The following is a 24957-nucleotide window of genomic DNA, read 5'->3' on the forward strand; positions in this document are numbered from 1 at the left end:
TAAATGATTTGACAAATTTATACCAGTGACAGACAGCTCACAGCTGATATGACTGGACTTATCCGTGATTCTGAATTCTGATTACCTACATTACTGATTAGTCAACTCGTTAGAGTAAAAGTGTTCTGTGTTAGTCAAGTTGTGAAATGTGAACTACAAACTTTGAATGACTGCTCACTGAATGTTGTGAAATAGTATAACTTGGAAAATAATATTAAAACCTAGTTGCTAAAAATATTTATGGTAAAATGGAGGATATGGCACGTTTAGCTCTAGTGGAACAGGGTTTAAAAGTCGCGCAAAACTTCGGCTCTGTTTTATGCGAACTTTTGCATAATATAGATGATATCCTAGAATACCCATACAATAATGAATTTAGAACATTGAAAAGTGATATTATAAAAGATAGCCTCAATTGCGAAGCTTTTAAAGAGTACTTAAAATATATTGGGTTCCAAGCAGTAAGTACCCACATTAATTTTACGATTACCTAGGTACTATAAGTTGGTAATTTTCAACCACAACATGCTTAGTAATTAACCAATTATGATTAAAGTACTATCTGATTAAATTTGTAAACAAAACTGTAATATTAAAAACATTTAACTTACAGAAACAATCAGGAGAATTTATATATCCTAAAGAAGAATGTATAAGTAAACTTAGACAAGCCAAGGAAGCAATAGAAAGGAAAATCAGTTTGTGCTGTGATCCTCAGACATATACAAAAATAAAAATAATACCTAAATCAAAGAAAGGAACAGTGGACTGCTCCCTTAAACCTGTTTATGTGTTGGTTTGTATCTAAATAATCTATTAAATATAGATTAGGATTCATAAATATGTTTTTCTGGATTATACATATAATTGGCTGCTTTTGTCTGTGCCAATCAACCACACCAATCAAAATCTTGATTCATTGTTTTCAAATATTCTACTACAGATAAAGTTAATAACAGACTAATGCTAGTATTTGAAACCTGGTAAGTCAATGTAAGAATATTTTTTATAAAACAATACTCTTTTAAAAATTGCTAAAGACTTGTATAAAATTGATAAAAGGAAACTATTATAATAAAGTCACAAAAGGAAATATAAAGTGACAAACTTATTATTTTACTATTTGTGTACACCTTAGATTAAGGATTGGTCTCCGCTGCACTCCAACTAGATACCACAGTACCTAAGAAAATATAATAGCATTTTTATTATGGCATCTATTAGAATTTCAAATTTTGTAACATACACTTTGTGTTATTTAACATTGAAATTAATAAAATACAAAATACTTATTGATGACATGTGATCAGTTACATTTTTTTATTGAATTAGGCGTTAGTTTTTGGACATCCATAATTATACAAATGATTTAAATTTTCTTTAGTGATAATTCCGCCGAGGCATCCTCAGGATGTGTTGTCTCGCCAAAATCTGGCACAAGTGTCGTGCCAGATTTTGGCACATCCTGAGGATGCCTCATGCAGAGGCGAAACACGTGTTGAATTGTTTTAAAGACAAATATTGGCGGAATTATAAAGGAAAGAAAAACTTAAATCATTTGTATAGTTACATTTTTACAAAGTTTAAATTATTAGCAAAGTTTAACAACATGTGGCAGGTCAACATAAAACATTGTTTAGTATTAGTTGCCTCTCTTTGTGACTATGCCTGTGGTATCTAGTTGAAGTGCAGAGGAGACCAATCCTTAATCTAAGGTGTCCACTCCAAATCTAAATAAATAATAAAGTATGTTCCTTGCAAGTAAGCTTATATGTGCGGAATTGAAAACAAAAATATTTTTGTCACAGAAAACAAATAATAAACTACTCCATCATGTGCAACACTTGTTTAACGATGTTCTTAAGTATGAAGATAAAAAACTACAGCAAAAAGCCAGAGATTTGGTTCCTTTAGTCACTTTAAAGCTGAGAGCTTTGGAGCGAATGAGAGCACACCAAAAGAAAATAAAACTTGGTATGTTTCTGTATATCTAAAATGATAATTTATTCAAAAAATTCTACCACCAGTGTACTAATACAAACTTAAATCTAAGAGTATAACAATCACACACTAAGTGATTCCTCTTTGCCCAGTGCCTGCATACCCAGGGTGTTAAATGGATAAACATGTACTAAGCACATGGGTAATGGTTACTAGTGTCTAAGGCTTCTTTGTAGTGGGGGGTCATGCTGCCATCTTAGGACAACAGCACATACATTCCAGACTAGATTGGATTAGTACCATACTCATACAGAAAACTGGTGTTATTTATTTTTCACATAGTTTAAGGGTGACACCTACCTTGAATTGCGCAACACATGTTACTGCAATGCAAATTGGATCTTCAGGTGGCAAAACATCCTATTAGTTATCAGGTTACCATCAATGCTACTCTTGGAACGACTGACCATTGCCTGATCAGGAACGTAGTACCTATGAAACGATCATGTCATAGAATACTAGTGTTTAACCCTAGAAGTCAGTGGAGAGGGATAGTATGTGATCCGTCTAAGCATCTAACGCTTGAAACAGGGTTACCTCCTGGATGATCCCATTGCCTGCATACTTGCAATGGAAGATCTGATTGTATAACAACTGGCGTGCGGAGCTGTATACTAAAGATCCGCAAATGCAAAGTTTTAAAGAAGATATACAACCATTGCCTCCACATACTTTTAGCACACATTTTACATATTGTATGTGCGAGATCTGTGCATGCCGTTCAAATAGGCGAGTGCAAGTTACCCTTCTGGAACACTCTATTTTCCTTGGGCGTTAAGATGTTGAACGGGCGGGGAAAAATGCCATCCACCATTTCTCCCACCGTGCTTAGAAAGTGTAGACGTAGTTCTGAACTCATGAAAGTCAACCCTTGTATGGACAAGGGCTGATTCCTAACAAAGGGTCTGATCATAAGACTAACAAATTGCCATAATAGGTATATCTTGGTTGATATTTCGCTAACTACCCAACTTCGATAAAATAATTATATAATCTCTAAATACCGCTGAACATCAGATGTAAATCAATGTGTTCCAAGGCTTTAACATATTTTAGACTCCCTAAAAGAGATTAATGTTATTTTAGGTGAAACAAAAGAACACGATATGACATTTGAGACAGCTCTGCTGTTAGAGCTAATGGGCTGGTTCAAGCATCGGTTCTTCAGATGGGTCAACGCGCCGCCCTGCAATGATTGCGGCGAAGTCACGGAGTTTCTACATATCACGCAATTCTACTGGAAATCAGAAGTTTGTGACAGTGAGGTAGGTATCCATAACGCGTTAAAATCGATAATACAATGATGTTCGCTCACATTCGTTTCCCACTTAGAAAACTATTGACTAGACTGTTTTTTTTATTTACTAAGATTCACCAGTGGTAATTACAATATTACATTTATAATTATACTAAGTTACAAAGGTCTTATTACTAAATGCATTACCTTTTAATGTGAATACCGTATGCTAAAGTATGTATGAAATAGTGTTATAAAATAAGTATTTATAAGTTATAAAACAACCATTCTAAGATCTAATGAAATTAGGAAATGAACAAAATCTACCAAACAAGTCAAGATATATATTATATATACCAAGACTTATAGAAAATTTGTATGAAAGTGCATTTAGATACCCTAATTCGCTATATAAAAATATGTGGCTGCAGGCCGGAGATGCCTCTGTTGTGAGCAAGAGATCTTGGACGACAGAAGTCATTTGACATCACGTGACCCTATCCTCCTTGGTCCTCCTATTCGATTAAAAGAGGAGAAGACTTAGTCCATCATATAGTTTAAATTATTTCGATTTACTCTAAATTTAATTCTTTCAAACTACCGTAATAGTCACTCTGAATATTTGAAAGCGTTATTATATTATTATGTTTTTGCCCATTTTTGTCTTGTTACGCCGAAGAAGAACTTCAATTGCGTGGGTACAGAAACACACACATTTTTTTTATAAACAGGTATACAACTGCACGCAATGCGGCAAACAGACTGACTTTATTCGGTATAATGACTTGGACACGTTGCTGTTGGAGCGGCAGGGCCGCTGCGGCGAGTGGGCCAACACCTTTACATTGTTCTGCCGCGCGCTTGGCTACGAGACGCGGTTCGTGTACGACACGACCGACCACGTGTGGTGTGAGGTAAGAGAAAGTAATAATATATTATAAGATGTCATTTATCCATTTTTGAAGGGAAACTTCTTTAGAATCGTTGTGATTCGAAACTCGATGAAACGAAAAAGCGAGACGATAGAGACACAAACCAGGTAAATGTATAGCTGGCGAGAGAATGAGACAGACACATAAATTCATAAGATTTAACGTGGGAGAAAATGAGATAGAGGAGGTATTATACATTGTTTTGGTACCAGGCAATCTTAGTTTCAACTAACTTCTTCTTCAGAAGAGATCGTCTTATGTATGGACGCGAGTATATATATTCTGACGTAATGCGCACGACGTATTACTACATAGTCACCACAAGAACGTAAATATGGGAGCGGTGATAGTAATGTCATTCATAGCGGTTGAAATCATGTGTCATATGTCCTAATTTAAAGAAATAAATATTATGACTGTTCATTGTCAGTACATTTATGAAAATTTAATATATGTTCACAAAAATCGTCACCTTTTTGCTCTTAATAGTGATTTTCATTTTTATAACACTAGAAATAAGGGATTGCTTGTAACTAATTCTAGTAGGCTTCATAAGATACATAATAGCTTTAAGGGTAAATGTATACACTTCTACAATAAAGTCCCAGCCACTGTTCAGGCATTATCTATAAATAAATTTAAATGTTTTATGATCGGACAGCCTGGGACTAGATTGTGATTATTTTATAGCGATAGAAATGACTGTACAATATTGTATATTTTTATTGAAAAGAGCGCAAAAAAAAAAGAATGCTGGGAGAGTTTCTTGCGCCGCTTCTTCTCTCTCGGAGCGCCATTTGATTCCGAAGCGGTAGTAGTATCTAGTAGTATAAGAAATGACATCAAAAAGAATTCTAAAGGAATCAATTTTGAGAAAATAAATGCCTTTTATGCCTTTTTATCCTAGCAACATGTACCAGGACCTCATATGCAGTTTAGGGGTTAATGCACATCTTAAAATTATTATACAAGTACTGACCCGTTGTTGTTCTTGTTTGTTGGTGTTTGTGATTCTCTTTGTGCTCTGTAGTCACTCCACTCGTGTTTACCAAGGCAAACTCCAGCATTCTACATGTGTTAATACGTGTTTGTGCGCGCATGCGTAGTACAAAGCTTGAGAAAAGGCATCAATAAGCCGTGATGTTTTGTATACGTGCAATCCTTCATCATTTTTGAAGGTTTTACTTCTACCACGTGTCTGTCCGTCCAACTATGTGCCGTGCCCAGTGCCACTTCAGTTTCGCAATCATTTGCGCTATGTCGGTCACTTTGGTTCTCCTACGGATCTCCTCATTCATGATTTGATCTCGCAGGGAAACTCCGAGCATATCCCTCTTCATTGCCCTCTGAGCGACAATGAGTTTCCTTATGGCATTTATGCTTACAGTTATATCAGTACGATAAGGAAAACAATTCGCTTTCACTTACAATTTCACTCTTGGATTGATTTAATATTTTTTGTCATTAATTTAATACTGATTTTTTTTCTAACTATAGACAGCAATGAGGCGTGGGTGACGAAGAATGATAATGGAAGCCATTTTCATGATTTTCTTTAATGACTTACCCCCTTATTCATAATAGTCTGCTAACTTAAAGCATTGCTAATTCTCACTCTGTCATCTTCTATTGACCTAAGTCAGAATGAGAAAAAACACTCCTTAGCGGCTGTTTTAAGTTAGCGGACCATTATGAATAAGGGGGTTAGTCTATACCAGATTAATTTGATATAATATGGAACAATATAGAACCTCACTTGATTATCTTTAAAGTAGGTAAGTATGTAACATAACGAAACTTTCATTTGTAACTTGGCACCACTATTAAAATGTTGTAATTTATCTTATTATACTCAGGTGCTGGATATTGAGAGGAACAACTGGGTGCACGTGGACCCCTGCGAGGGTGCGCTCAACACCCCGCTGTTGTACTGCCACGGCTGGGCCAAGCCACTCAGTTACGTCATCGCGGTATCTCGGGATGACGTGCAGGACGTCACCTGGAAGTACACAACAAACCACAAGGAGGTACTCATCGCCTATCTATATATATAAAAATGAATTGCTGTTCGCTAGTCTCGCTAAAACTCGAGAACTGCTGGACGGATTTGCCAAAATTAGGTCTTGAATTATTTGTGGAAGTCCAGAGAAGGTTTAAAAGGTGAATAAATAGGAAAATGCTGCTAAATTAAATAAAAACAACAAATTTGTTTTTCCTTTGATGTGTCCATACATAATTTCTATGAGAGAATTTATTGACGCACGGTTTGACAGTTCTGCTGTGAAACAATTTCATTACGACAGCAGGGTGCATATTTTACGAAGTAATTTTTGATGTTATGATATATTATTGATAAATTCATATAAAAACATTATTTTATTTATTATATACAGAACAACGTCTGTCGAAACAGCTAGTTATATATAAAATTATGATTTTTAGAATCAAATACTAAAAAATACAAACACCAAAGTTATATTGTATTTATACATAAATGGAAATCTGCGTAGCATATAATACTTAAAATACAAATTTATTATGATAATCAGTTTTATTGGTCATGTCATGGCTAATGCTCTGAAGCTTATATAATATTTTTAATGATAGCATACCCATATCAAGACAAACGGTTTGCTAAAAAGAATAGAAGGAGAAAGGACAATTCAAAACAAAAACAAATTTATTTCGTGTTAAAAATGTTTAAGTGTTCTTAATATACTTTTAAGTAGATTTTATCTAGTTTAAGCTGTTATTGCAATAGGCCAGTTTCATCTAGCAAAATTAAATTATGAAAGTTTGTTAATTAGGGGGTATATCTTTAACAACACGCCAACGATACGGACTATGAAAAGTCATTTTTATATTTGTAAAAATCAATAAGGGTTCCACTGGACATGTGACGTTTCTTTGTTTATGTTATTATGACGTCACGATAATGGCGGGTCCCTTTTTGGCGAGACTATAGCACGTTTAAATTTAAAACAATTTAAATAAACACTAGTTGATCCGACAGACGTTGTTCTGTATATAATAAATAAAATACTGCTTTTTTTGAATTTGTCAATAATATTTCATAACATAAATAATTATTTCGTAAAATATACTCCCTGTTGTTGAAATGAAATTGTTTTACAGCAGAACTGTCAAACCGTGCGTCAATAAATTCTCACATAGAAAATATGTCCATACAAAACAAATATCGAACGACGGGGGACGCATCAAAGGAAAAACAAAATTGTTGTTTCTATCTAATTCCGAACACTTTCATATTTATTCACCCTTTAAACCTTCCCTGGACTTCCACAAATAATTCAAGACCAAAATTAGCCAAATCGGTACAGCCGTTCTCGAGTTTTAGCGAGACTAACGAACAGCAATTCATTTTTATATATAAAGATAATGTGGATTTATTTTGAGAAATTAAAAGTTCCAGTTGGCTATCGAATCTTTAAGATCATTTTTGAATATATGCTAAGAATTCGAAGAATAGCTTATTACTCTATTGAAAATATTTCCCATCTTTTTTATTTTTTTTTAAATTTATCGAATATATAATCCTATAAACAGGTGCTAAAACGTCGGAGACTATGTCGCGAGGAGGATTTGATATACTTACTACTTGAACTGCGCGAGAGAAGACACGCGCAGCTGTCTCCTGCACGGAGGAAGTACCTGGCAGCTAGGACTGTTAGAGAACTTGTAGATATGATGGTCGAGAGGTGAGAGGCGCCGATAGTGGTAAAGTAGAAGACTAACTGTTACAGAAACCATGAGAATCAAACAGAAACTTATCAATTGCTTACTTTTTTAATAGTTAAATGAAACTTATTTAATTTCATTATTTATTTGTAGTCATGGGTATACATACGATGTTACAAATCACAATAAAAGTCCTCCATTCCTTGCTGTGGCGTACAAATAATAATAAGTTGTTGTTGTCTCAATGTATTTCGTATTTTATTGTTAAAAGAATTTCTTAATAAAATGTTCTTCAAAATTTAACAACAATAGTTAAAATATAAATTTTATACATAATACTAGCTGACCTGACTGACGTTGTTCTGTTCATATTAAAAAAAGAACTCTTGCGGGTGGAATTTCGTAAAATCCGTATATTATATATATAAGTTTTCCACGTATATAGTCACTCATCACGATATCTCTGGAAGAACGGATTTTACGAAATTCCATCCGCAGAGTTCTTTTTTTAATATGAACAGAACAACGTCAGTCAGGTCATATATATATATGTAAGGTGTAAATGTAGAAACTTTTAGCAGTGAAATATGACTCAGGGCTCCCCTCTGCATTTTTTTAGTATTTTTTTTTTATAATTAAATTATATTAATAATACTCATAAATATCTGTAACTGTTACTTTTCCAAATAGATATAAAATAAAAAATTACAAACAATTTTTTCAATTTAAATTTTCTAAAATAATTTTTCAAAATTCGCTTTAGAAAGCCAAGCGATTACGAATCAATGGGGCGAATATCTGGATCCAAAGAATGGCGGATGCAGCGAGGAGAAATGGGTTCCAAAGCAGGTCATGTCTTCCAGTTTGACACTCCTGGGAAGCAAACGGTTCAGTATTACAGCACGTCCGATTTATACCGGGTGTACCACAACGACGTTGAGGCGAAGAGTATTAGCAAGTGGGAAAATGGCGTCTTTGATTATGAGAATGTGTTTAGAAAAGTGGAAGATGATTGGCGAAAAGTTTATATTGCAAGGGATGGTTGGTAATACAATTTTAATTAATTCATTCGTTAAAATTAATATAGGAAACAATAATTTTTAACTACTATATGTTCAGGCATGATTTTCTGATATTTGAAGGGAGTGTTTTTATGGCCATTTATTTTTTTTTGTAAAAACAAGCGTGCGCTTCGTCGTGGTTGTTTTCGACTGCAGGTTCCAACACGCTCGCGGCACGGGCCACTTGCTGTGCTTGTGTGCGTTAGCTAATGTACACGTACACTTCTACAATTAATTATTTAATTTAATAATTAATTAATAATATAATATAATAATATTGACACACTTTTACACAAATTATCTTTCCCCAAACAATACATATAAACATCCATAACTCGGAAACAAACATCTATATTCATCATATAAATGATAGATAAACATTGGCGGCCATTTGAAATTTTAGCAATGGGCCTTATAAGGACATAGGCTTTATTTGGGTCACTCACCTTACTCTGCGAATCTCCATCTCTACCCCCCCCCCCCCCCTTTTTTTTTAAATGAACGCCATTTTGTTTTTATGTTACAGTTAAGTTAGTCCATGTACTAAGAATCTAAATTTTACTGAAGAGTAACTTTGATCTTAAAGCACAAAACAATCTTATAGTAGTCAGCAGTTACATTTGTAAGATAGACTGAGAGAGAAATATATGTATACCTTAAAAAAAACACGAAAACAGACAAAGCTTAGAAATAAATTGCATTTTTAATTTTTTTTTTGTGAGATGCAAATAAGATAATAATATAAGCCATAAGATGTTAAGACATCTTATGGCTTAAGGTGACGAACGCAATTGTAGTGCCGCTCAGAATGTTTGGGTTTTTCAAGAATCCTGAGAGGAACTGCATTGTAAATGGTCAAGGCGTACCAATTACCATCAGTTGAACGTCCTGCTTGTCTCGTCCCTTATTTTCATCGGATCGGGTCAAAAGAATATATTTTATTTTGTTTTTTTTGGCAATTCGCTTTATAGTTTATATTATATTGAGATTATCTACAGTGCAGCGAGCCGAAATTTTGTAGGTGCACATCTATATCGATTTTTTTTAAATAACTTTAAACTTCGATATCTAGTATTCATTATCATGATTTAGATATATATCTATATATCATCTATATTATATGTTTTTTTTTTTTTAAATTTAAATGTTTCATATGTTTCGTTTTCTGGACTTTTTCATTTTTTTTTTTAGAAATACATATATTAAATAAATTACAGAGGGCACGAATGTAGGATCAATAACATGGAAGTTATCTGTCAATGGTGATTTCGTGTTTACTAAGGTGGCAATAAAGTTAACCGCAGCTGTTTTTGAGACTGGCAGAATTATTTGGACAATTGAGTATGATGACCAAGACCCGATTGTGGTGCATTTGGGAGGTTGGTTGCTTATGTAATTTGAAAATAGAGAGACTGTCTCTTCTTTAGTTAGATCTTGGAGAGGTTAATCAAAATCATAATTGTATTAATTCAGTTTTATAGTCTTATGAAAGTCAAACATACGTAATGTGCATTAACTACTTCGGAAGAGTTGTTTTAATGGAAGGAATGGAAGAAGTGGCACTAACTGGCTTACTCAAGCCTACTCACACAAGTTAGGTTTATGGGGCTACGGGTTTTTAAGGTAACCCTGTAGTATCGACCTGAAAACACTTGTGATGAATATCATTTCACATATTTATACAGAAGAAAGGGCAAAGGCTAAAGCATACAAAAAATATGTACACTTTCTAGTAATAGTAGTATTTTTATTACTAAGTAATTTTCAATTGTCTCTCTCTAGTATAGTGTGAAGTGATGTCTCTATTCTATATATTGAAACTCATACGAACAGGTAACTATCGTAACCAAATGTTTGAAAGGAGTTATTTTTGTTTTATAAATTAACCTAGTTAATTTGTAACCAAAATTAATTATGAACGGGATGGGACTCGAACCCGCGACCACTCGTTCCGTCCGAGCGCTCTTTACAACTGAGCCAAGTAAATTTTGGTATAATTCATCCCAGAAGTGAGATATATCACTTGAACTAGCACTTAATTAAAAATAACAAGTTGTTTATTTTTGTATTGTTATGTCAATGGCTAACTTCAGACGGGCGTCCATAGATACACTCAGAGATTTTGAAGATATACTTTTTTAGGCGCGTTATGAAAAAATGATGAGAGTGAAATTTTAAGATGCGCGCGCATCACTGTAACACAAAAGTAACAGGTTGAAGTAGGTTCCTCAAATTTTCTGAAGATTGCGTCATTCGTTATTTTTTTTTGGTTTCTTCGTCCATTATTAGGACAGGCAAAGGGTTCAAGGCCATACAGCCGTATTCATTATTTAATAATTAATTGTCAAAGCCGTATTTGCAAGATTTTTACAAAATTGTTGTTTCTAAAAATGTAGAATAGCACGAGAAATAAATCATTTCAATGATTTTTGCTTCGTTAGGCCAAAGAAGTATAACTTTTTGCGTGCATGCATAAGTACACACACACACTTTTTTTTTGTTTTCAGAGATGAGCAACGAGTTTGTAACTCGCTTTAAGGAAATGAAGTTAACAGCCCGTTTGGTGTGTGGTGAAGGAGACTTAGCTTGGCAACACGCCCAACTGTTTAGACAATCGCTGGACCAAGACTCGTGCATGTTGGAAATAGTCACCCACATGGAACCTAGTTTATTCAATTACTAAAAGAAAAAATCGTGTTCGTATACTTCCGTTGGAGTATATCAAGTTGTTTGAAGATTTAGCTAGTACATACCTTTCGTACACATTCCGGTACTTTCAATGTTAATGGCTACGTATATATTTAGTTCATCTTTTATTTCACTTTTGAAATACCTATTGTTTTAAATACATAAATTGTTGTCAAGCCGACATAATCAACAGCTGGTAGGGGAGACCGGGGATGGTAGACTAACTTTTGACTTAAGCTCTTATATCTCTGATGTTTAAGTGAATTTATCAAAATCAACAGTTGCTACAGATAGATGAACTATTCTGGTACCTAAAATACTAATTAGTCGTTTTTCTAAACCCCCTGACACTTTGTCAACCTACCCCATATCCGGGGTAAGTTGGACATACGCATGGGGTAGGTTGACCTAGGCAGTAATTCATGTAAATCAAGAGGTTTAGTGTAAAATTAAACATTCAAATGTACTAAATGAAAGAAAATTATTATTAAATTATAAACAAACTTTAATTTGAGATACATTCCTGGGAAGAACTAATACAGGTGTCTTAAACTATTAAAAAAAAACTTAAATTAACAATAAGTATGATTAATTTTTGTACTTTTTTACCAGTACTTTCACTAGCTGCGGCGGTCTTCAGACCGAAACACACTACACTGTACACTATACTGTATACACATTCAAGGCAGAAATATGCCCTATTGTGGTACCCATAATCTAGCCGGCATCCTGTGCAAAGGAGCCTCCCACTGGTATATTTGGCACATGGGCTGTTGTGAGTCCCGTCTCATCAACATTCCAAATATCACCTGTGCTTAGGTTTAATAGTTCGTAAATTGTTTTCAAGTTAAAAAAAACTCACATTTTTTGTTGAACTGAGGCTTGTAGCTTGAGGTAATCTTATTGATAAGGGGATGACGTTTTAAAAAATTGCCAAGCGTATCATCGCCAGCCATTAATTTTGTATTCGAAGATTCAGGCATAGTTTTATTATTGTTTTTTGCGTATTCGAATGCAAACTTCCGTGTCTTATGCTGTGTTAATCCATAATAAATGTCGGCAGCCGTCTTCCAGTTTATTTTCTTCGAGATCGCTAAATATCTGCTTATTTTTTATGTACCCCGCCGTGTCCAGGGTCAATCAGCTCTACTGAGATTAGGATTATTTTTTGGATGTAACGTTTTGTATGGCATTTGATATTTCTTTGATGTGGCGTTTATGCTATTATTATCGAAGATTACTGCGCGGCAAGCTCTTTCTAGAATGTCTTTTGGACCATCACCCGTTTCAGATTTTCTTTTGTACGCCATCATTTTCTGTAAAAATACAATTAGTTTAGTATAAAATAGTTTTATAATTGCTGATGCATACTAACCATTATCCAACACAAATATTTCAAATAAGTATAAAATGTTTGACTAATTAGTCTACCTACCCTGAAAAAATAGTCAATCATTCCTTGACGCCATTTCGAATTTTACTGCGTTTCATATGCAAACTCTGGCATTAAGAAGCAATACTGTGTAATATAGAATAAAACTATCATATTTACATTTGTCACAACAACAACATTGGTTCTAACAGATCAATGGGCACAATAACAAAAAAAGTGTGAACGAAATAACTTACGCCGCGCGACTGCGGTGGCGTACTTCGCACAAGTTAGCGGGTCGGAGAGTTGAATCGACGATCGTGATTGGTTAATGCAAAACACGTGAAGGTGGCGAGTTAGAAGGTGGTTAGTCTACTTGCCCCTATAGCCAACCATCCCCGGTCTCCCCTACTGGTAATATATTTGTGAAACGGCAATTTATATTTTAGGTACAAATAAAGTAATATATTAACATTGTTTTTTTCCCTCCAATCTTCATAGCCATACATTTGTTTTTTCTTAACATTGTTGAAAAAATAGTAGTTAATAATGAAACTGATAATTATTCAGAGGTGAAATTTTGGGGTAATATGACATTCTGAAATGTTAAGATAAAAAATAATACTAATTACTAAAATAACTCGACAATAATAATAAGAAACATATCTCTTGGCCTCAATTGCAGCGCTGCTACTTATTAGAACAGGAAAAGTCGAATTGTAAATCTAACCGTCAAATTTAACTGATAGTCCGGTCAATCTAGACCAAAAAATGAAGGTGCATAAAATCAGTTGAAAACCAGTAAAATTGTTGAGAACATAATTATAAATAAAAATTTAAAGTTATTCAAATTTAATATATACTCATATTTATAATTTAAGTTTATCAATCGAGTGTCTGGATAAAATTTTACTCGAGGTCAAAGGTCAAAAAATGAGTTTCTCGCAATATTCAGCTAAACGGTAAGTTTTATCACGAAAGTCCAGACAAAAATTGTAAATCATAAAATTATCTAAAAAAAAGATATATTGAAGCAGAAGGAAGGGAAGGCACTTAGCCTAGATATAGGGCCCTTGTCTGGATGAAAACTTTCATCATTTGGGCATATAAGCTCTCGTTATGCAAGTGGACCTCCAGCTTCCTCACTTGGCGCAGTGTACAGGTCGTGGGACACAAAGCCCGTGAACGCTGGAGTGCCCCAAGACTGTGTGCTATCGCCTACACTGTTTCTTCTGCTCACCAATGATATGTTGGACCCCTCCAAAATACAATGCTATGCAGACGACAGCACTGGTGATGCTGTATACACGGGCCATGCAGGTCTCTATCGGGAAATCGTCGACCAGTGCCGGGAGAAACTTGTGTCTTCTATCGAGTCCTCTCTTGAGAAGGTCGCGGAATGGGGTAAATTGAGCCTTGTCCAAATTAACTCCCAGAAGAATCAAGTTTGCGCGTTTACCACTAAATAAAACTCCATTTGACGTATCACCGCTCTTCGACAACACTTACCTTAAAGCGCACTGGTCTGGCACACCCCAGTATCAGCTCTATCCATTTGGCCTCGTGCAATTCAGAGCAGCTCGAATTGACGGGGACCCAGTGCATCATGGGGAGTGTTCTTCTACGTAATACGAAGCTGTGGAATGAGCTTCCTTGTCCCGTGCTTCCGGGATGATACGACATGGGTACCTTAAAAAACCTTTCCAAAAGGCCAGCAATGTTCCTGTGAGTCGTGAGTCGGCGGCAGGAATCAGGTTGAACAGCTCTTCGGAACACTCCACGTGATAAATGCGGTAGAAGACACACAATGAAGCGACGTCTCTACGCAACGCCAAGTGATCCAGCCGTTCACAGAGTACTGGGATTTTCGGACAGGATTTCTTCGAATTCTTTCTCTTACTTCTTTGACCACCTTTATCGTACGAGCACTACATGGACGGCCAGATCTTATTCTGTCACAAACAGTGAAAATCTCGTTGTACCGATTAATGGCCCGGTACACAAACATTTTACTAATACCAAGCGTATGGAGAGTTTTAAAATTTTTAATATAATTTCTCTCAGCTCCTTACCTACTTTGTGTCATTACACACAATCACAGCGATTCGATTCTCTTTATCGCCTCACTCCATTTTAATCTAGTTTATCTAATTTATTTTCAATTGGTTACCATTGAAAATAAACAAAATAAGAGGCCAGACTAAGTATTCCTACGAGAGAAACATCCGTTTGTGGGTATGTGGTTGGATTTAGAAAAGATAGACTGTTTCCTACTTTTATATATTAAACAGTAGTAGTAGGTAGATTGTTTTATATTTATGTATTAAACTAACACACTGTTCGCTATGCATGCTGCTTTGTTGCTGCAAACGGTAATGAAATGAAATTGATTGCTTCATGAGTGCCTACATTTCTCCACCATTATATAAAATGATTTTTAGATTTAGTCGGAAATTCTACTGTGTTTGCAAGATTAATTATCATTGTTATACCGTGCCACTAAATAAATAATTTAAAAAAGATCATGGTCATACACTGTAACAAAAGTCTTATATTACTGGATTTGGACTTACTAAAAGGAAAATATGGAAAATATTCTTTAGAGAATTATACATTATCGGAAATGGTAAAATAACTGATGACTTTAAGACTGGATTGGATTTGATGAAAGAAACTACTATAAATATTCGCTATCGAATATACATCATTGTCAAAGGAAAATGGAAATGATGAAAGATGATATGAGAAAACTTGATGGGACTTTTTGTAAAACAAAATAGTGAAAATAATAAATGCCAAAGAAATAAAAATACGAAAGACAAGGCAGTAAGGCCCTTGGCCTAGAATTAATAAAAAATAAAGTAACAAAAGTGTCAACTGTCATTTGTCAAGCATTTAAAAAAAACCCCACGCCACGGTAAATAGTAAATACTAAATGATAATTGCTTGTCAGTTAGTCAGTCCTCAGTTCGTCACGTTTTAATTTATTGTAAATAAAGAGTTAAGACTCGTTTGTTTTTAATAAAACAAAACCGAAGCTTTGAATTTGCTGAGTTACAAAATTATATGCAGAATGAATAAGAGTATGAGAAAGTTTATTGGTAAATAATTGCTACACTATCAACACAAGATTAGGTTACAAAAACATTTATCTTAATAAACTATGAATATTTATAGATATTGGCGCAAATCTAACTGATGCTATGTATCAAGGAGTCTATCATGGCTCTAAAAAACATCAGCCTGATCTAACTCAAGTGTTAGAACGTGCTTGGGGCAGCGGCGTTCAATCAATGATCATAACTGGTGGAAACTTAGATGATAGTAAGAAGGCTCTTGAGCTTGCCCAAACCGATTGTGAGTAGGGTTCTATATTACCTACTAGTTACCCATAGTGTAAACTTACATCATTACGGATGCTAAGTTTAAGATACAAATTCTATCTGATTCAACCCTTCTTATAGGTATATAATATAAATTGTTTTTGTACTTAATACCAATACAATGGTAGTAGTATATTAGGTCATTTGAAGATTTAATTTTTTTTAAGATAACATAAAATAACATATGATGTGAGAAATGTATGGTCATTTCAAAGCTTATTCCATATTCTTTTAGAATGAATAATATATAAAATTTTTGCATTTTCTTTAATTCTTTTAAAAGCTGCCATGTTACTCTAGAAATGCCAGTGCTTAACTGTATTGGTGAGGAAAGTATATGTAGCACTCTAGTTATTAAAGGTTCAATCAGCATACATTAATACAGTGTAAATTAAAAAAAGGAGTACTGTATTAAGGTACAAAAATTAAAATTCCAGCTAGACTGTTTTCAACAGTCGGATGTCACCCTACCAGGTGTAATGATTTTGCGGAAGATTCCAGTCAATACTTAAATAACCTGAGTGAGTTGATAAGAAATAATAGAAACAAGGTGGTTGCTATTGGAGAATGTGGATTAGATTATGACAGGACAAATTTTTGTGAGAAAGATATACAACTCAAGTAGGTAAAACTCATTTTGTTAACAATAAAACCTTATTGTATTTAAAGGAGTTGGAAGTGCTAACATATATTTTTTTTTATTTCACACCTTGCTATTATTATGATCATTGTGAGGATTATCATTATTTATACTATCGAGTTATATTTGGAAATAATTGAACCCAAACTAGTATACAAAAACATTTGCAGATTTACTGGACATAGCAACAATGAAGGACATAGTTCACCAGAATAATTGTCTTGTTTCTTGCCCAATGCATCAAGCTAAATGTTTTTATTTCACAAACATCAATCTTCATAATGTTTTGTGGCTGTAAACTGTAAATGTTTTGTGTAGGTAACTGTATAATAGTCTGTGTGTAATAAGCTAAAGATCTTTTATCTTTTACACCCTATAACATATTTGAATTCCTTTCTTTTTAATTGTTGTACAGATATTTTGAGCATCAGTTACAATTATGCAATGAACACAAGTTGCCCTTGTTCCTACACTGCCGAGCTGCTGCCGATGATTTAGTAGTAATATTGAACAGAAATAGAGACTCTTTACATGGTGGTGTTGTCCATTCGTTTGATGGCAATCAAGATGCATTAAATAAGATATTAGATCTTGGATTGTATATTGGCATAAATGGTTGGTGAGTAAAATATTATTGATTATATTGTTAAATTTTCTAAGTGGGGTTGGGATTGAGTAATGACTTTTACTCCTCCTCCTCATTAAGTACTTTAATTAAATTATATATATTTATTAAAGTATTCCTCATATGTTGCCCCCGCCCATGATGTCTCTGTTATCCGACGAAGTGCCTAGGTTCAGGCCAGCATTAGGTGATCATGGTGTTTTAGAGGTGTTAAACAAAAGCATTTACATGAGACAAATTTATTTAATAATGCCAGTGGAGAAAAATTAACAGCCCACTTAATGGCCATTTACTATCATTCCGGAGGTGCTGGCCGACTTGCTAATGTGTTTTAGAATATATATGAACATTTCAGTGAGTGTTTTTGTAACACAATAAATATTAAATTTTACTTTGTTTCCAGTTCTCTAAGAACCGAAGAAAATTTAGAAGTGGCATCAAAAATACCAACAGAAAGACTGTTAATTGAGACGGATTGTCCATGGTGTGAAGTGAAGCCAACACATCCTGGATATAAACATGTTCTCACTAAGTTTCCTTCAGTTAAAAAGGAAAAGTTTACTCCAGGAAGCCAAGTGAAGGGAAGAAATGAACCTGTTAATATTGTGTTAGTATTTACTATTTCAATATAGCAATAGCTTACCATGAAACTCGTAATATTGAACAGACAAAAAAAAAACAAAAACTGTAAAGAAATTAGAGAGGTGCTATAACAATATGTATATCAAAATATGGAAATTGTAATTTGTCATACAGCTTTTTATCATTTTTTTTTCATTCATTTATAGAGTGATGAGTATATCATTCATAGACAGTGTGTAGTTACAAAAATTACCAATATTATTATTATAGCTAAAATTATTCCTTTGAACTCATTTAGACCTACATTTTTTTGATGTTTATTGCGTCGTGAATATTAGTGTTGAGAATCTCTTATAATCAAAGCCTTAACTTAAAAATGTCATGTCAAAAAAATCTGCATTTTGGACATAACTAACTATAAATAACTGACATATATGTATTATTTTACAGGCAAGTACTTGAAGTGTTAGCGGCAATAAGAAATGAAGATATTAATCAATTATCTGAAGCTATTTATGAAAACACGAATAAGTTATTTTTTTGTAATATGTCTTCATAATATTTTTATTGTTGATATAAGTTTAAGTGTTATCTCATGTTCTTAAAATATATACATAATAAATACTTATCACTGAACAAACTTGCTTCAATTCTTTAATACTCAAAAATACACTGTCAATGTGACTTTGATTGGCTGAAGCGATTGTCATATACTGAGCAAAATATTTTGGATGTGAGCAGACAGATCTAAATGAGGGCTAATAAGGCCTAACATGCAGCCCAGGGCCCTATTAAAAGGGCCCATGTGAAAAATTTGTGTGTGACATAGTTTTATTTAAATTTTCATTAAATTCAAGTGACTCAATATATAAGCTTATTGTTAAAAATTGTTAGAACGGAATTTATTTTTCAGTAATGACAAAGGGGATTTATTCATGTAAACGCGCAAATAATTAAAATCATCCGTATCACTTCTAATTTTTTTCAATTCTTTGAGGTGCTTTTGCAGATTTAATTCTTTTTATAATAAATAATTGTTTAAATTCACCAGGAAGTCACACATTCTATCCCTGTGTGAAGAAACATTTTTTCAAGATCTGCTATGTGATCTTACATTTTACAAAAAAAAAACAACAACATTCTTTAGATTCTGTATTAAATTTTTAAAAACACCATTCTCAACACAAAATAAATACACTACAAAACTTATAGCCCTAAATTACAATAAATTGTAAGCAATAAGTTTGTGATCTGACAAATCCTACTCGGTAACTCTGATAGAATTTACAATCATAAATGCATCAGGGAATGTTTTTTCAATACTGCAGTGAAAATGTCATGGAATTATGGGGTAGTGATCACACATATATTATAAAATATGACACCTAACTAAGATAAAGCACCAAATCATTGTGCACAGAATGTCATGCTATAGTAACCTTAAATGGATCTGTGTAAATCACATAATGACATATCAACCTTTGCAAGTCTTTAAATATCCCAGTTTTTAGTCTATGGTTCTATCACTGAAATGAGTATGATGTATGTAAATGTCTAAATGAGAAAGTAAAGTATTTATCATAAAGTAAAAGAGTTTGATCATATTAGTAGCAAACATTACATGTATAACAATATAACACAAATTTATGAATTTGTCTAATAGCAACAGATTGTAAAATAAATATATATCTAAGAAATTTAATTAAGAACACTCTGGTTGACTACATAATGAATTTTTTGTATAAAATTGGTACAGTTCTATAAAATTTAAAACATGATCACATAGAAACTAATTCAGCAATACTTTGATTAAAAATAAATAATTTCATTTCTCAATAATAGCAACAGATCATTTGTAAAATAAAATAGGCCTAAATTAAAATAATTTCATTGATGAATTCAAAGTGCATTCACCCACAATATTAAATGTTTTGTTCTGCACAAAAAGAGCATAATTGTAAAATCCTTAGATAATTTATACGTCTAGATAGTCTCTTGCTGTTCGACGACCAATAAAGACAGGCCAGGAATATAAGGTTAGTGTGTGTGAATTGCTTAAAATAGAGGTTAGTTCTAAAGTCTATTTTTTCAACCTTTTCACAGATATCATAGTATATCTAGACGTATAAATGATCTATGGTAAAATCAATCACTGTCATAGTCTATCTAGATGTATAAATGATCTATGGTAAAATCAATCAAGGCCAAATTTAATTGCCATTTGCGGTTTAAGAACAATATTGATGTCTAACAATTCTTTGTAGTAGCATTCCACTTACATAACAAATTTTCCGTCATAATATTTGAGAATCCAAACCATTTAACAGACTACAAGTACATAAAGGCAATATTGCTTCACTATCTTACCTACTTAAAACACAATAGTAATATATCTTCAAAACACTCAATACAATGGGTCAAAGCACTTTCACTTCACTTTTCACTTGTCCACAACACAGTTTTCAGGGTATTTCAGAGTAAGTGTGGACTTGTTTTCTGAACCAATGCAGGTAATTGGTTACATGGGATCTGGTAGCATTCAGTGCTACCTGTGTCTTATTCTGGAGAATCTCTGGAGACCAGTCTCCACTGTAAAAATAATGATTAAGATTAGATAGAACTGACAATCTTCTATTTTACCTTAACTTAGTATTTATTCAAAACAAAATACAATTTGTCAATATTGATTAGATTCTGGGTTTGAAGATATTAATTTAAAAAAAATAATGGTGTCTGTGTGTGTGTTCTGTGTTAGAATGTATCTACAGCAACAATCCAATTAAAGAAACATTTCACAGGTAAATACTGAATCTTCTATACTGATGCTTATTTTCGTAGATCATATTCACTAAAATATTTTGTATTGTAATACAAAATATTTTAGTGAATAAATAGTAGTAAATATGGTGTGTACTATGAGCTTCCTTGTGCGGTGTTGCCGGGACGATACGACATGGGTACCTTCAAAAAAAGCTCTTACACCTTCCTTAAAGGCCGGCAACGCTCTTGTGATTCCTCTGGTGTTGCAAGAGAATGTGGGCGGCGGTGATCACTTAACACCAGGTGACCCGTACGCTCGTTTGTCCTCATATTCCATAAAAAAAAATATGTGATTTACACGAACATTTCAAGCTTAGTCTCGCCGTAATGAGGAGTGTTTGTCTATTACGCTAGTATACTAAATTTACGTCTAATACACACGTTCGAGCTGATAAAGCAAACTCGCAAGACGAATAGATGTTTGATATTTGAAATTCAAAATCACTTTATTCATGTAATAATATAATAGAAATAAAGTTTTAGAAAAAATAACGTAATAAGTAGATAATAGTTTGTATTAGATTGTTAATGACTTATTAATTCTTACTTTTATTTTTTGTTATTTCACACTTACATTATAATTATTAACATTGTAAAGGTAGTTTATAGAATTAAGATTTATTACTAAGTTATTTAATTTTCTTATTTAAAATGTTGAATGTTCCTAATTAAAATAACCAACCTAGAATTAGTATGTAAGTGCAAATCAATTGTTAATGTTAAGTTGAGTTATTGTTGGTACATCTAAAATAAATAAATAAAAATATAGGTCACGGAAATGACATTTTGATTTATGTCAAAAAATATATTTTTTGTTATTGAATCTACTATTATTATAAGTTTGTGCATTATGGGTTAGGGTAAGAGGACCTATTAATTAGAGAATTTAATTAAAGAAATTAAGACAATAACACCATATTTTAACCTTATCCTGCAAATAAAGATGATTTATTATGATTTTAAAATAATAAAAAAAATCTTTAAATTGAATTTACAAATATTGCCAACTAGAAACATAGTCCTTGACAACAATATTGTAGTTAATCGTTCATTGGCACTTTTTTTTTAGGAAAAAAAAGCTAGTTAATTATGCGCGTCAAATTTGAATTACGTAAAATAATACATTGTTATTGTCGCGCTTATGTTTTTTTTCTCAAATGTGTCGTTTGAATTGATAATACATAATAGGAAAATACCGACTCTTGGTTTATCGTTAATACCTACTTCAATCCAGAATCCTACTCATAAATTTACCGAAGGAGACCATTTATGATTCATTTATTTATCACATGTCGATAGTAGACTGTTTTAATAAATTAGTTTTTTTTTTACTTCTTTATCCTAAGGAAATTAGAGGCACATAAAACTGACGCCACTTGAAAGGAAAAATTCAGCACTTCGAATGTGCTTTTGGTTTTTGAACTCATAATAGTTTAATATTAATTAATTAACTCAGAATTGTAAAATTTAAAAAGTTGCCAACACGAAAATTGTTTATATAAAAATAAGGGACGAGACGAGCAGGACGTTGAGCTAATGGTAAAAGATACGCCCTGCCCATTAAAATGCAGCGCCGCTCAGGATTCTTGAAATACCCCAAAAATTCTGAGCGGCACTACTACTGCGCTTGTCACCTTGAGACATAAGATGTTAAGTCTCATTTGCCCCGTAATTTCACTAGCTACGGCGCCCTTTAGAATGACAGAAGAAACACAGTAATGCTTACACATTACTGCTTCACTCCAGATATAGGCGCCGTTGTGGTACCCATAATCTAGCCGGCATCCTGTGCAAAGGAGCCTCCCACTGGTAAAATAGTATGGGCTGTATGTGATCATACAATAACGCGGTAATGACTCAAAATTTTACCTTAAGCTACATAAATACATATTAATTATTATCAAACAAAGCACAATTTACTGCTCTGTACAGTGCTAGTATTTAAATAATTCCACTTATCTATATATATAAAAATGAATTGCTGTTCGTTAGTCTCGCTAAAACTCGAGAACGGCTGGACCGATTTGGCTAATTTTGGTCTCGAATTATTTGTGGAAGTCTAGAGAAGGTTTAAAAGTTGAATAAATAGGAAAATGCTGCTAAATTAAATAAAAACAACAAATTTATTTTTCCTTTGATGTGTCCATACATAATTTCTATGAGAGAATTTATTGACGCACGGTTTGACAGTTCTGCTGTGAAACAATTTCATTACGACAGCAGGGTGCATATTTTACGAAGTAATTTTTGATGTTATGGTATATTATTGACAAATTCATATAAAAACATTATTTTATTTATTATATACAGAACAACGTCTGTCGGGTCAGCTAGTATTTAATGTAGTAGTGCCAATAAATGGACCAATTCTTCAACAAAAAGCAAACGATTTTGCTCAACGTTTTGGTGAAGATTTTGTTTGCTCGTCTAGTTGGATTCAACGTTTCCGGGCTCGACATGGCATTGTCGGCGGGAAAATGAGTGGTGAAGCTGCCAGTGTGGATAAAGATGCTGTAGACGAATAGATTACGCAAAAGTGGCCTACATTATGCGAAGGCTACAGTCCAGAAGACATTTATAACGCAGACGAAACCGGACTTTTTTACAATATGACACCAGACAGGACTTTAAAATTCAAAGGAGAGAATTGTTCGGGAGGAAAAATGTCCAAGACGAGACTAACGATCATGGTTGCAGCAAATATGACAGGATCCTGTCATATTTGCTGCAAAGGAAGCTTTTAGTTATTGGGAAATCTAAGAAACCATACGCTCATTGCCGGTAACGTATGAAAACAATGTGAAGTCATGGATGACATCGGAAATTTTTGAAAAATGGTTACGAAACTGGGACGCTGAATTAAAAGCAAACAATAAGAAAGTTCTTCTTTTAGTTGATAATTGTCCTGCTCATCCGGCTGTTACTAATCTGAAGTGTATTAAACTCGTGTTCTTACCACCAAATGTTACATCTGTACTGCAACCTATGGACCAAGGTGTAATAAGATGTTTAAAATCTCATTATAGAAGACTGCAAGTGTTAAAGTTAATCCTAGCATTGACAGTAATAATCAGAACAGCTTTACGGTTCTTGATGCCATCTTGATGATATCCGAAGCATGGGAAAAAGTTTCACAAAAAACTATAGCTAACTGCTTTGGATGCAGTTAGCTATAGTTTTTGCATGCAGGTTTTAAAGATCTTACAAGTCTTATAACAAGAACCTCAGATGATGTGATTGACGAAGATGAAGAGGACAATATTTCTTTGGCTCAATTAGCCCAAAATTTACGACCTGCTTTATCTACTACTGAAACAGACGAGTTCATTGATGTAGATCAGTCTATTGCAATTTGTGCACCAGCTACGGAGGATGATATTGTACGTGAAGTTCAAGAGGAAAATGAAAATGAACAGGAAGACTCTGAAGAACAATTTACAGTGCCAACTTTGATTGACGGTCTCAATGCTGTTAGTGTATTACGAAAGATTGTTCTTTTTAATGAAGAGTTCCACATGCAGGGAAATTGTGACGTAACGCTGATTAAAATCCAACGTGAATTACAAAATGTGTATGCACGACAGAAGTGTTTCAAACAAACTAAAATTACAGATTTTATGCATACAAAAATGATGGAAAAATGATATTGTTCTTTTATATTATACGTTTGTATTGAAGTAAACAAAATGCAGTTTAATTTCCTACATGAATATACATATTATCTTTCCTATTAATACCTGTCACCGGTTGTTACAACTATCGGTTTTTACTACTCAATATGAGTAGTCCCTTCAATGTTGTTATAACAGATTTTGACTGTATTTATATTCTAAATTGAAATTAATACAACTGCATTAATAAATACAATTGAATTAATGTCAATGGAATTGTAACAAACATTCACCAGTCTTAGAATA

The 24957-nt window shown here is 33.4% G+C and overlaps 3 protein-coding genes across 3 annotated transcripts in view; 2 read left to right on the forward strand and 1 right to left on the reverse strand.

Annotated features, from left to right (window-relative positions):
• The first annotated feature begins 52 nt into the window (after nucleotides 1-52).
• LOC126972075 (peptide-N(4)-(N-acetyl-beta-glucosaminyl)asparagine amidase) lies at nucleotides 53-13464 on the forward strand. Its single transcript, XM_050818655.1, has 10 exons — nucleotides 53-461; nucleotides 614-796; nucleotides 1809-1974; nucleotides 3088-3266; nucleotides 3970-4152; nucleotides 6027-6197; nucleotides 7738-7889; nucleotides 8633-8910; nucleotides 10148-10309; nucleotides 11438-13464. Exons 1-10 carry the CDS (start codon nucleotides 249-251, stop codon nucleotides 11611-11613), a joined length of 1863 nt encoding a protein of 620 aa, XP_050674612.1. The 5' UTR covers nucleotides 53-248; the 3' UTR covers nucleotides 11614-13464.
• A 2458-nt stretch (nucleotides 13465-15922) lies between these two features.
• On the forward strand, nucleotides 15923-18860 carry LOC126972099 (deoxyribonuclease TATDN1). Its single transcript, XM_050818687.1, has 6 exons — nucleotides 15923-16091; nucleotides 16168-16347; nucleotides 16811-16994; nucleotides 17429-17632; nucleotides 18042-18245; nucleotides 18671-18860. The coding sequence occupies exons 1-6, from the start codon at nucleotides 16064-16066 to the stop codon at nucleotides 18777-18779; spliced, it is 909 nt and encodes a 302-aa protein (XP_050674644.1). The 5' UTR covers nucleotides 15923-16063; the 3' UTR covers nucleotides 18780-18860.
• A 499-nt stretch (nucleotides 18861-19359) lies between these two features.
• The window catches only part of LOC126972069 (transmembrane protein 214), a 29869-nt gene continuing 24271 nt past the window's right edge, over nucleotides 19360-24957 (reverse strand). Inside the window, exon 10 of the mRNA XM_050818645.1 lies at nucleotides 19360-20809. Coding sequence (XP_050674602.1) covers nucleotides 20683-20809 — 127 coding nt within the window. The 3' untranslated portion in view covers nucleotides 19360-20682. The remainder of the gene's footprint in view (nucleotides 20810-24957) is intronic.

Source organism: Leptidea sinapis, chromosome 25, assembly GCF_905404315.1.
Source record: "Leptidea sinapis chromosome 25, ilLepSina1.1, whole genome shotgun sequence".
Lineage (NCBI taxonomy): Eukaryota > Metazoa > Arthropoda > Insecta > Lepidoptera > Pieridae > Leptidea > Leptidea sinapis.

Excerpts from the sequence above, each read along its gene's own strand:
- LOC126972099 (XM_050818687.1), top strand. The coding sequence starts at position 16,064 with ATGAATAAGAGTATGAGAAAGTTTATTG. Across the intron at positions 16,092-16,167 it reads GAGTATGAGAAAGTTTATTG|ATATTGGCGCAAATCTAACT; the intron begins GTAAATAATTGC and ends GAATATTTATAG. Across the intron at positions 16,348-16,810 it reads TGAGCTTGCCCAAACCGATT|CTAGACTGTTTTCAACAGTC; the intron begins GTGAGTAGGGTT and ends TTAAAATTCCAG.
- LOC126972075 (XM_050818655.1), top strand. The coding sequence starts at position 249 with ATGGAGGATATGGCACGTTTAGCTCTAGTGGAACAGGGTTTAAAAGTC. Across the intron at positions 6,198-7,737 it reads ACACAACAAACCACAAGGAG|GTGCTAAAACGTCGGAGACT; the intron begins GTACTCATCGCC and ends TCCTATAAACAG. Across the intron at positions 10,310-11,437 it reads GATTGTGGTGCATTTGGGAG|AGATGAGCAACGAGTTTGTA; the intron begins GTTGGTTGCTTA and ends TTTTGTTTTCAG.